This window comes from Scophthalmus maximus, chromosome 5 (assembly GCF_022379125.1).
Source record: "Scophthalmus maximus strain ysfricsl-2021 chromosome 5, ASM2237912v1, whole genome shotgun sequence".
Lineage (NCBI taxonomy): Eukaryota > Metazoa > Chordata > Actinopteri > Pleuronectiformes > Scophthalmidae > Scophthalmus > Scophthalmus maximus.
Genome location: NC_061519.1, coordinates 24,355,001 through 24,368,523, shown reverse-complemented (window position 1 = coordinate 24,368,523; position 13,523 = coordinate 24,355,001). Strand labels below are relative to the sequence as shown.

Sequence of the window (13,523 nt, the reverse complement as noted above, 5' to 3'; positions counted from 1 at the left end):
TTTCGGCATCTCCCAGGACCCGTGTCTTGCCAGATGACATTTCACTTCCTTGTGCCATCTTGTTTTTTTGGAACCAGACATCGGGGGGGGGGGTCCTCGTCCCCCGTCATCCACCTACACCTGCAACCATGCACCGATTGGTCCGCACCAGCTGTCAATCACGCTGTATCCACGCTCCAAATGTATGCGCCGCTTTATCGTCTCTTTTACCCCTGAATGGGATCATGATTTACAAAATGAGCATCATGCTGTATATTGGAGAAAGACCTGAAACTAGCTCTTGAAACTATAAACTGCTCGGGAGAATGTTGACTGACGTTATAAATCAAGTGAGAAGAAGAGTTATTTTCTCATAGACTTATTTTTACAACCAGTGGAGTCGCCCTCTGCTGGTGATTCCAGAGAATACAGGTTTCAGTCGCTCTCCGGACCCGGGTGACTACATCCATATGAATTTTCCACAGTAAGCAAGTGTCAAAACCTTTTTCCCGATGATTTGAATGGATTTATGTTTTTTTATAATTCCATTGAACTGCCTGGTCTTTCTGTGACTCACTTCTCTTTTACTTTTCTATGCTTCTCTCTTTCTCCCTCCCTCCCTCTCTCACATACACATACACACACACACACACACACACACACACACACACACACACACACACATGAACATGTATTTTTAATCTCCCGTCCACACTTTTGCCCTTTGCTGCCTTTTCAGAAATGGCAAATATATGCACATGGCATACAACGGCACAACAATGACAGATATGTAGACAGGCATGCGTGTAAACACGGACAATATTCACACAAAAACATAGAGCCGGCGTGTGCTCCCCTGCATGAGAGCGCTGTGTGTGTGTGTGTGTGTGTGTGTGTGCGTGTGTGTGTGTGTGTGTGTGTGTGTGTGTGGTCGTTGGAATGGGAGCGGGCTGTCGCCTGGAGGCAGAGCCGGGACATGAATACATGGAGCGGGGTCAGCGGGGCAGTTTTTAGGGGTGGGGGGTCGCAGGGTGACGGCTTCAGGGTGTGCGGAACAGAAGTTTAAGGTTACAAACCCCACAAGCCGTCTTTTCATTTCTGCATAGGAATGGGATTTTTTATCTTGCAGGAAATTGTATTTGGCCTCTGGCGGCCATGTTGGAGGTCCTCAGCTCGGAAACAGTGGATGCATTCTCCAGGCCGCACTGTGACCACATTTTATTAGCTGAAATAACTTCCCTCTCTGACTCTCTGTCTCAGAACATTTTGCGAGGTTCCTTTTTCCGCACCTTCAACTTTAACCTGAGCAATGCATGAGAGGTACGATTTGATTTGACTGATCAGTATTACGCTGTTCAGACCTACACCACTGGAAAAGACACCGCGAGCAGAAACAGACGTCAGACCTGCTTGGATTCACGTCCGTCATACACCACAAAGACGAGTGAGCTAAAGAGATGGTGACAAACATCAAGGGGCAAAATACTCGGATGATACAACTCACATCATAGTGGGTAGTTAACATACGGGCGTCGAAACTCATGAAAAGAAGCTGTTCCTTTATTATTTATTCCACTGAGACTGTCTTCAAACTGAGCGTCAGTCATTTGTAAAAATGTCTCAAACTTTCTTATCTCTAGCGGCCATGTGATTTTTGACCATCGTCTATCAGGAGCAAAGACTGAAGCAGCGTGACGTTGTAGTTCAGCCTGTTATAAAGTGGACGGGTGTTTGGACAGAGCTCATGAGCCATGGACGCGGCCGCGTCGTTGGGCCACGACACGATAAGAGATCGCAGCGTGATTGGTCGTACAGTAGATCTGTATTTCCCTTTGCTCTGACGGGGGCCGGTGCTAAAATATGGTGGAGAGGCGAAAGAAGAGAGAGGTTCCTGCGTTGACGTCATGAGGATTTAGAGACAATTTGATTCTTCATTTCGAGAGGTCATGAAAAAATGGTTTGTCGCTTGATGTTCACCTGTAGCTGCCTGGGATGCGATGTCGATTGCCCGCCTCCTGAATGTTTGACCCATACCTCCTGAATGCTTGACCCATACCTCCTGAATGTTTGAACCCTACCTCCTGAATGTTTGACCCATACCTCCTGAATGTTTGACCCCTACCTCCTGAATGTTTGACCCATACCTCCTGAATGCTTGACCCATACCTCCTGAATGTTTGACCCATACCTCCTGAATGCTTGACCCATACCTCCTGAATGTTTGACCCCTACCTCCTGAATGTTTGACCCATACCTCCTGAATGTTTGACCCATACCCCCTGAATGTTTGACCCATACCTCCTGAATGTTTGACCCATACCTCCTGAATGTTTGACCCATACCTCCTGAATGTTTGACCCATACCTCCTGAATGTTTGACCCATACCCCCTGAATGTTTGACCCATACCTCCTGAATGTTTGACCCATACCTCCTGAATGTTTGACCCATACCCCCTGAATGTTTGACCCATACCCCCTGAATGTTTGACCCATACCTCCTGAATGTTTGACCCATACCTCCTGAATGTTTGAACCATACCCCCTGAATGTTTGTCCCATACCTCCTGAATGTTTGACCCATACCGCCTGAATGTTTGACCCATACCCCCTGAATGTTTGACCCATACCTCCTGAATGTTTGAACCATACCCCCTGAATGTTTGACCCATACCTCCTGAATGTTTGACCCATACCTCCTGAATGTTTGACCCATACCTCCTGAATGTTTGACCCATACCTCCTGAATGTTTGACCCATACCCCCTGAATGTTTGACCCATACCTCCTGAATGTTTGACCCATACCTCCTGAATGTTTGAACCATACCCCCTGAATGTTTGTCCCATACCTCCTGAATGTTTGACCCATACCCCCTGAATGTTTGACCCATACCTCAATCTTTCACTAACCACGTGACCAAACAATGGTGGTGTCAGATCAGAAAACGGTGGCATTACTCGTTGTTGTTGTAGCAATTCATCCAACAGGCATCAGCTCGGCTTCTGTGGGACGGCAGTGACAAATAATGTGTTTTGTCACCTAGTTTGTAGTACTACTTGTTGTTTTGTGTATCTGGTTTGTGCTCCTGATATTAACGGCCGCACTGCAGTTTGCAATTTATGCAGCATTTTGAGGACAAGCTCGGCCCCAAAAAAGTCCCTGCATTAATGCATGAGGAAACTCGTCCTAGATTATGCATTTTTAAAATCTAGTCAATTTGGATCCGTGGCTTTATTTTCAATCAATATTTTGTTCACACGTTCACCAAGGACTCAACCGGCACTTCGGCTCGGTTCCACTCTTCCAGGAAGGTCCGTGTTTTCCATTGAATCTTAATTCTGCAGCTCATGTATAATGGAATATGCAGAAATGTCTTGTAATACAGTGAGATGTGTGTACTTTATACTTAAAAGTTAAGAGTATAAATGGATAAAGAGCAAGCTAGATAGTACTTGTACAGATGTTTAATGAAAAAGTCTGTCGGACTAAAAAATAGTACAAAAGATATTAAGGATAATATGTTTGGACACCGAGGCTGTAATTGTGAAGCGCTGTCTATTGTACCACTGGGTGCATTATGCAATGAGACGGAGAGAGGAAGAGAAGATATACCTAACATCATCCCTCAGGGTAATGATGCAGAGAGGTGAAGGCGAAGAGAAGAAAAGAGAGGAGGAGGAGGAGGGAGGCTGAAACCAACAGAGGAAACAGGCAAAGGAAAGGAAAGACACAGTAGAAGACAGGAGGAAGGAAAAGGGGCACAAGGAGGAAGTGGGGATAATTGAAAAACACAAAGAAAGAGATGTTATGTGAAGAGAAAGGCAAGAAAGTGAGAAGATGGAGAGAATGAAGGGAAAAACAGAGCAAGGAGAGAAAAATGAGAAGAGGAACAGATTCAAGGTGTGTGTGTGTGTGTGTGTGTGTGTGTGTGTGTGTGTGTGGGTTAATGATAAGGTGGGTTACGGTTACGGTCAGAATGTATCCAGGAAATAAATGTAAGTCAATGTAAAGTCATCTGAAGTCATGGAGACATGACTCTCTCTGTGTGTGTGTGTGTGTGTGTGTGTGTGTGTGTGTGTGTGTGTGTGTGTGTGTGTGTGTGTGTGTGTGTGTGTGTGTGTGTGTGTGTGTGTGTGCGTGCGTGCGTGCGTGCGTGCGTGTTGGAAGGAGGGTATCCCGTAGGGTTAATTACATCTCTGTTCTCTGTCAGTGCGGCTCTCTCCTCCGCAATCTGAGTCCCTGCTGCAGGCTGACAGGCCCTACACACACATACACACACACACACACACACACAAATATGCTCACAAATATATATCCACACGCACAGCCATGCACACTCAGAATTGGCGACACACGAGCAGAAATGTTCTGTCTCCTTTTTGTCTTTATGTCACAATTTCTCTCTCTCTCTCTCTCTCTCTCTCTCTCTCTCTCTGTCACACACACACACACACACACACACACACACACACACTCTCTCACCACAGTCTGTCCCGGGAGAAACATGCGTTGTTCTGTACAGTGTTCTAGACACGCAGACGTGGGCCCTTCCTCGTAATAGCTGTTAATTTTGCATAAATCATGCATGACATGACCCACATGTAAATCACTCATGTCAGCAGGATATCGCATCGCAGCAGCTCCGTCTTCGTCTTCTTCTTCTTCTCTGTAGGAAACAGCAGCAGCTTCCATTTAAAGTATATTGTCATTGCCACTCATCTTCGCCTTCTGCATATGAAGGACAGAGAGATATGTAAGGTCTGAGAACATTAACTTATATCCAAGTTTTGGGGAGATCAATAACGTATATTTTTCAGAGCTGTGCAACTTGAGATTTTTAAATGAAGTTACACGATCGTGAAAATATACGGAAACTGGGAAATTACAGGAATGACTATATATTTTTCATTCCTTCTTATACAAATAAAAGAGAGGATCTTAATTTGCCGGTATTATATCTCACTTTTATGCAAGTTATGGTTCAAAATGCCGTTGATTGACGGTGAACTTGTGTTCAACTGTTAGTTGCACATGCATGTGAAGAGTGTGATGGGGGTTTTTTTGTGTGTAGAGACAAAGTAAGAGTCGCAGCAGTCACTGAAAACTGTTTTGTAACTGCATTGAATTATGGACCATTGACATACTTATACACATATTTGTATAATTGTCTTTTCCAGTAAATTTCTACCAAAATTACTATCTAAAGAATATTTTTGGGGTGGGCGTGGAGAGGTCAAATGACCACAGCGACTGCTTTTGTATAGCGCCGAGAATTCGGTGCTACACCCCTGAAGTAACCTACTGTGTCTGTGGCTACTCTGATTTAACAATAGCGTTGAAAGTGTTTTAGGGCACATCTTCCCTTGACAGTAACTTCCGAATGGCTCAACACGGCCGCCAGTTGGCAGCCGCCGCACTTGTCGTCATGATCTCAGCATTCAGTGGGGATGCGTCTTGTGCCAAGTGCGAAGATCCGTGTCTCCGGTTAAAAAAAAAGGGATCCTCCCTCTCGCGGGAGAACAGCACGACGGGGTCGCGGTGTAATCCTCCTGACAAATCAGCGAACTCTCCCGTTGTTCGCACCTTTGCGGCAGAGTCCCACCGAGACGCGTCGCTCGGAGCCACGGCCCGCTTCATTAACCGGCTCTGCCTTAATTAGCTAATAGGATTGTTTTAAACCGTGATCCAAGAACAGAGTAGCCCACGGGAAGACAAACACCAACTTTGTGGAAGTGTGTGTGTGTGTACGAGTGCATAAATTGGGTGCGAATCAAACGGTTGTATGAGTGCACGAGCTTCTTTTTGTGTGTGCGATTCATTGTGTGCGTGTGTGTGTGCTCGTGCACGTCGTCCAAGGCAACACAGTCTCCTTCCCCGCCTTAATTAACAGCGCCGTCCTGCAAGAGTTCCTCCAGAATATGAAACCATTTTTTTTACCTGATGATGCAAACGGCTGAAAACAGTGTGTGGGTTAGCGCCTCCCCCTCCGCACCTGACACTTTCTCTTTATGCGAGAGCGCTAATGTATGCCTGCGCTGCATTTGTACTTTTTTTTTTTTTTATACGCCGTGTATTTCAGTGGCACTGCGATAGCCAAAAGGCTTATTTTTTATTTTTTTTTATGCTGGAGGAAATGTGTGTGGGTAAGCAGAATCCTTTGTACTGCGTGATGAAAAAGAGCAGGCTGTATATCGCGGCTTGGCAATGATGTTGGTTCTGCACAAGCACAGGCTTCCTCACATACACGCACACGCACACACACACCCATACACATGCAGAGAAACACATTGGAGCCTCGGTGAAGTCCAGGGAAAACCTTAGAAAGGGGGCAAGAAAAAGGGAAAGAAGAAGAAGTGACAGTTGCAGTTAAGAGGACAAATTATGAAAAGGTCTATGTGTATACATGCAGCTAATTCATTCCAAAACGTCACTGCCCCGTAAGAGAAATGTCACTCTCATACAAGGTTTGTATTAAAACACACTTTTAATAAAAGCACATAATAAAAAAAGGGACAATAAAAACACCATATACACCATGAACACACTTAACAAATCATCCCGACAGCCGCCATATGGACAAGCAGGAGTCGATAGGACTGGACAGGGACTGTGTCGCTCGATGCGGTGCAGTAAAAGATGGCAGCTCATGGCCCAGGTCACGCTGAAAGGAACCTTTAAAATTGATTTCGCCTCCTCTCCGTCCCTCTCCGCCGCAGCTTGGTGCGTTCGCTTCTCCCAGGAGCCCGCGGACCAGTCGGTGGTGCTGGGGGAACGGGTGGTGCTGTCCTGCGTGGTCTTCAACTACAGCGGCATCGTCCAGTGGACCAAGGACGGCCTGGCCCTCGGCGTCGGCGAGGGTCTGCGAGGTGAGTGGGGGGACAGAAAAATCCCGTGGGTTGGGAGAAATAAAGGAAAAAAAGAAAAAAGGAAAACTTAGCCGAGCCGCCGAGCTGCGGGGATCAAAGTGAAGGGAAGAAGGGGAATCGCTCAGCTACGGTCTCTGCTCCGTTTTTGACTGTAACAACCCTGACGGAGGCTATTATGGCTGAAATGTGCAGGGGGTTCTTCAACATTAAGGGAGTGAAGACTGTGCAGAGAGGGGGAGTTAAGAGCCAAGAGGCGCGTGAGTGACAATCTGGGCAAAAAATGAGTCCTGTGTATCATGCTGAATTAGAGAAAATCCCTCACAGCGCCGACAAAAGCGGACGCACAATTTCGCATTTACATTTTAAGCCGGCACGCACGTCCGGAATGACTCACTGTGAGTGCAACAGTGAAATACGCTTCATTCTTTGGGAGATCGGGGGGCAAGGATCACATGCAAAGCAACAGTGCGTAGGGTCAAAGGGTCAAAGCAACAACAGACCATATTCAGGAAATGATCAGGAGAAACTCAGAAGTGCAAAATGAGAGGCAGCGAGATGGGGCTGACCTCAGCCTCCTTTTAAAAAAAACAAAAAAACATTTAAAGCACATGTGTTGCTTACTGAATGTGGATATTGAAGTTTTATCACTGCAGCTGCTGACATTTCCTACTCTTTGCCCGTGATAAATTTTGGCAAGGAATGAAGATGATCCACAGACTTTCATCCGATCAAGGATGAAAAAAGCCTCTCTGTCCCGGAAATGAGAGACTTCACCAAAGGAAGCATCTGTGGGGCGATGCATACCCTGCATACGCCTTGTATAAGGCTAACATATATATATATATATATATATATATATATGTACTATATTTTCTCTTGCCAAAGTTTCATAATAATACAAAAATGTTTTACACAGCATTAAAGCTCTTAGTGTTTTTTAGTGTAGAGCTGTGTGCAGCGCTCTTCGAGCCACTCGCTCTCTTCGTCTCTCTCTCGCTCGCTCGCACACAAACACACTGATCATCTGCAGCACCGGGAGAAATACTGCCTGTGTCGGGGGCCCGTTAAAACATCCATAAAGTTTTTACCTTCCTCTGCAGGCAGGAAGGATTCAGCATGAACTTGGTATAGATTCTGCTTCCGCTGTGCACATTCACGTGACAAGCAGTGCTAATGTCTATCCATCAACATCGTTGATGGTAAGCAGGTTCTGTTGCGGTTCGTGACGGATTATGACGTCTTCTCTCTTGAGCTTCTGTCGGTGATGCAACAAAGACTCAATATCGAAAGTGCGCAAATAGACAAACACATTTTTCCCTCGTGTGAATTCCAAACTCGTATTTTTGCTTATTTTTCAAAAAATAACTCAATGAACGGACAGAGGTTTTATTACCTACACGAAACTCAGACGTTAAATCCCTCAGTTGTAAAGGGGTGGAAGAAAAAAGAAACTCGCACTCACTTATGGATCAAATTTCACAGATATTTACTTTGCTGAACATTACACAACGTAACAGAACAAACGTGCATTAGTGGCACTCGTATGCACGTATACCATAAATCCCGTTTCTCATCACACTGTGAATTCATCCACAAAGAACTACACACACACTGTATAGCCCCCAAACACATCTCATACATCTCATACACATCCACCCACCCACCCACCCACCCACACACACACACACACACACATCGACACAGTCGAACCCACTCTGCCCACACACGGACACAAACTGTGCACGTTGTCGCTCAAGCGATATTGTTACATGTGATGTGAATCTTGTGTTGGACTCAATTGAATTCACAGGCTCAGTAAAGGTCGGGCGCAGCTCTTCCTCCCTCCCTCGCCCCCCCCCCCTAAAAGACGAGTAAGGGCAAGAAGCCAAGAGACATTATGACATGTCACAGTCGGGGAAACTCACAGGTGTAAATAAAGAAATGACTTCCTGGGACCCTTGGATCTGAGAGAGCGATCCGTGGCTTCTGTCGGCAGCACCTGGGCCTGTCTACCTACTGTGACCGTACATAATGTCTGCTGGGGGCGAAAAGAAACAGGGTCTTTTCCCCTCTCCTCTGTCTTTCAAACCATACACGCCTCTTCGTCGGTAGGATCATCGTCGGCTCCGTTTATTTCCCAGATCCCCTCCGTCGCCTTTGATCTCTCTTCCTGCCGTCTCCTCATCCTCCCTCTTTCTTTATGTCCTTAATACTCTCCCTGTCTTTATAGCTCTCTTTGTGAGAACGGTCCCCGCGAGGAACACGCCAGCGTTTGACGAGCATGTTGTTCTCTTTGTCCCTTCTCTTCCTCCCCCTTTGCTTTTCAGCCGTCCATCATCAGCCGCCGTCCGTTTCTCCATCCGCGGATCGTCTGTGCTGCCGCTCCTTCATTTTCCCCTTTCACATATTTGTCTTTCAGCCTTTTGCTCCTCCTTGTTTTTGTTTGTCTGAGAATGGGGTTGTTTTTTTTTGTCTCGCTGTGAGACACAAAGACAGCTACCGCCACATCTTTTTTCCTCTGGCGGCAGCTTTACTGGTGACATTGACTTGACCAACGTGCGGATCTGTTCCACTTCGCACACACACACTCTTGTGTGATATAGGTTTAATACATTTCTGCAAGGGCCACTTACAGCTGAGCTCCTCCAGTGGAAAAAAAATATGGGGAGGCTTCACTGATTATATTTATATCTTTTTCTTTTTTTAAATCGGTCCATTTGTGATTGGTCCAAAGACTTGCAATAATTGGTTCTCATCTAACGACGTGACGCCCGTGCGTGAAATGTGACGCCTGAGAGGTTGCTGTTGTGCGCCGCGGTCTGATTTTATATACGGCTTAATGACAGAGTGGGCGTGCGGCGGAATTCATACCTGCAGTTCGAACACCCACACACACACGCACACACACACGCACACACGCAGGAGATCTGCGTTCATGCACTGGCACAAAATAAAACAAAAAGCAGTTTCTCCACATCACATCAGAAAATGTTTTTGATATCGAATTATTGTACGTCAACGTGTTCATATTGTATCATGTTTACATGCGTCAAAGCAAATACCCCAAAACACACACAGGCGCGCGCGCATCTCTTCCGCACCTGCAGGCATCAGTGGTGGCAATGTTTCTGTTCATCCTCAACCTCCTCCTCCTCCTCCTCCTCCTCCTCCTCCTCCTCCCCCCCGGGGTGCCTTCACCTCTGTGGTTGCTATGGTGCCAAGTGCTGGAGCGGATGATGTAACCTCCCCTAATACTTTTTTGTCGCCCACCCCCCTCAACCCGACCCGCCCCCCTTGCCTTCCTCTCTCCGTACCCCAGCCGCCCCGCCTGATTGCATGCCTCTGCCGTCTGAATCCATGATGTCATGTCAGGAATTGGGCACGAAGGATCAATGAGTGCCCCCTAGTGGGGCGTCACGCTCAATTATGTCTTTGTCTGAGAGGCAGGGGTTCAGACGGAGAGAGAGAGAGAGGGGGGGGGGGGGGGGGGTTGTAATTGGAACAGAGCTGCCTGTAGCTCTGCAGGTTGTGTACGATGCTGGGATTGATGAGGCCTCATTGTACGCTCTGCCAATGAGTGTGTGTTGCAGAAAAAGCCGTCAGCTGTTTGTCTCCGATCGTACCGTACTGATGCTCTGGTTAACGCGCAAAAATGTCTTCCAAGCGTCCAACACCTACACGCAGTAAACGCCCGGTGCAATGTGTTCTCTCATTAAGGAGGTTAGACACGTTCACATACCATTTTTCTGATCTCTGTCTCCGACGTGATACAATAACGATTCAGCTTGTACATTTGCCGTGAGATCTTGTAAACAAGACAAACTGTGGGACAGTGTCTTTCCATTAAGACAGTTTACATTTGAATCCCTGACATGAATATGAATTTGAATGGAGGTGAAACTGTCACTCTGAATGAACCTAAGAATAAACTTTCTTGGAACAGATTTCACAGGGACTACTTGTTTATCAAACATGGTCCCAGTGGATTGCTAATTTCGATCTCTTAAATATCGTACATTTCCTTTTTCTTTTTTCCTTCATCTTTACTTTTCCTGCTTACGTAAGCTGGCAAGAGCTGATTTTGGGAAAACTAGTCTTCCTTCATTCATCTTAACTGAAAATATCACAATATGTGGAAAAAATAGCATCTCTTCCTTCCCCCCTGCGCGTTTACATTTTCACTTTGAAAATAGAAATAGTCGACGGAAATATAATAAAAAAGTATTTTTTTCATAAAGTTTTTGGAGTTCTTTTTTGTGTTACTGCCTGAAACTCTCGTCTCGCTCGTTCTCAAATAAGGACATTATCCTCTCAACACAGGTAGTTTGTGTGAAGGCATTGCAGTCACGGTGACTCATGACTGTAATAGCGGCGTGTAATGTTCCTCTTCCTTCGTGCCGACAATCGTTTCAAAAAACAGGAGGGTCGTGTTCTCCAGCTGGCACGCCAATTTTTATATCGCATCCCAGAAGCTAATTTTTCCGATCTCAACGGGCTTTTTCTGACCTGCAAATAAACCACGGCACGATGCAATGAACCCAAACGGGAACTCCCAACAAGTACATGAATCACAAAAGAAAGTTCTCCACCAGTTATCTCGACTTCTATTTAACTGTAAGCCTGTGTGTGTGTGTTTGTGTGTGTGTGTTTGTGTGTGCGTGTGTGTGTGTGTGTTTGTGTGTGTGTGTGTGTGTGTGTTTGTGTGCGTGTGTGTGTGTGTGTGTGTGTGTTTGTGTGTGTGTGTGTGTATGTTTGTGTGTGCGTGTGTGTGTGTGTTTGTGTGTGCGTGTGGTTGTGTTTGTGTGTGTGTTTGTGCGTGTGTGTTTGTGTGTGTGTGTGTGTGTGTGTGTCTGTGTGTGTGTGTGCGTGCGTGTCTGCATGTGTGTGTGTGTTTGTGTTTGTGTGTGCGTGTGTGTGTGTGTTTGTGTGTGCGTGTGTGTGTGTGTGTTTGTGTGTGCGTGTGTGTGTGTTTGTGCGTGTGTGTGTGTTTGTGTGTTTGTGTGTGCGTGCGTGTGTGTGCGTGTGTGTGTGTTTGTGTGTGTTTGTGTGTGCGTGTGTGTTTGTGTGTTTGTGTGTGTTTGTGTGTGTGCGTATGCATGTGCGTGTGTGTTTGTGTGTGTGTGTGTGTGTGTCTCTGTGTGTGCTTGTGTGTGCGTGTGTGTACGTGCACGCGCGTGTGTGTTTGTGTGTGCGTGTGCATGTGCGTGTGTGTGTGTGTGTACGTGAACGTGTGTGTGTGTGTCTCAAGCAGCCTGGCCCAGGTATCGTGTGCAGCGGGCGCTGGACACCGGCCAGTACAACTTGGAGATCTCCCACGCCGAGCTGTCCGATGACTCGCTGTACGAGTGTCAGGCCACGGAGGCCGCGCTGCGCTCCAGGAGGGCCAAGCTCAATGTGCTCAGTAAGTGGACGACAGCTCAGCTTCACACTCACATTGCAGTTTGACTTTAACTGTAAGGTTGGAATCACGTTATTAGTTTAGATGCACAGGAGGAAATCTGCAGACTCTACACTATTGACTAGATTTGGATTCATCATCTTTCCAGCATCTACAAGTTGAAAAAAAGTTAGGTGCTTAAATAGTCACAAATATTCCAAATGTATGAAAAACAAGTTTGTGCCCTAAAGTCGCTTGGTTGGTGTGTTTTCTTTTTAGCTTGTTATCAACTGGTTTCATTATTTGGCTCTTGAACAGCACATTTACTGTATCTCCTCAATCTTGTAGACGTGCCTCCCTGACTTATTGTGATGGGTGTTTCGGCTTCAGCCAGGGTTTAATCAGGGAGTGCGAGTTAAATAACTGTCGGACGATAAATCTCAGACAGCTGTTCTTCTGACTGATCCGCCCTTGATTGCACAATTCCGATGGCTAGGAAGAAAGAAATGTGGAAAAGAGACAAAAGATGTGAAAAGGAATTTTAGAAACCGCATTTTTAAGGAAAGCCGATACATTTATAGGGTTTTAATTGGCCTAGAGTTCGAATTGTCTCCCACTAATCGTCTGTACGTGAACATTTACGGCGGGTTTTTTTGTACGCATGAGTGTACACCTGCAATAAGCGTGTACTGTATCTGTGTGCGTCCCTCCGCCAGTCCCCCCCGAGGACCCGGTGGTCGACGGGTCCCCGGAGCTGCTGCTGATGGCCGGCACTCCGTACAACCTGACCTGCGTGACCCGCGGGGCCAAGCCCGCGGCTCACATCCAGTGGACCAAGGACGGAGTCGCTGTGGAGGGAGCCTACCAGTCCACGGTGACTCACACACACACGCACACGTGCAGATGATAGTGAACACATGCACGCAGGGGGAAGAGTCACGCAACATAAAGCACACATAAAAGTTTATTACGCCAAAATGAGATCTGCTTAATCTCGTTGAGCTCATGTTGGCCTCAGAAGGCTAGTACGGGTTCTAATGTGCTACTCAGTGACATCCACTCTCGGCCTGTTTTGTCCCTTAGTTCATATGCTTTTTGCCGTCGGCGCTGTTAAAGGGGGAATTACAGTATGTACACCTCAGGCCATGCAGCGACCCCGGAGTCCTGCATTAGGGAGATGTGGTGAACACTGCACACATTGTGGTAAAAAAGACTTAGCTTATGACTTTGTTGGTTCTTGGTTGACAAAAGGATGGGGACCGTATTTATTAAATAAGGCTTTTTTCTTTCCTACTAATTGC

The 13,523-nt window shown here is 46.4% G+C and overlaps 1 protein-coding gene across 7 annotated transcripts in view; it reads left to right on the top strand.

Annotated features, from left to right (window-relative positions):
• The window catches only part of kirrel1b (kirre like nephrin family adhesion molecule 1b), a 78,407-nt gene that overhangs the window by 39,713 nt on the left and 25,171 nt on the right, over window positions 1–13,523 (top strand). For 4 of the 7 annotated variants that reach the window (XM_035633460.2, XM_035633459.2, XM_035633454.2 and 1 more), the window contains exons 2-4: window positions 6,696–6,845; window positions 12,094–12,246; window positions 12,939–13,096. In XM_035633460.2, coding sequence (XP_035489353.2) covers window positions 6,696–6,845; window positions 12,094–12,246; window positions 12,939–13,096 — 461 coding nt within the window. The remainder of the gene's footprint in view (window positions 1–6,695; window positions 6,846–12,093; window positions 12,247–12,938; window positions 13,097–13,523) is intronic. The other 3 variants (XM_035633461.2, XM_035633456.2, XM_035633458.2) reach the window with 1 other exon arrangement.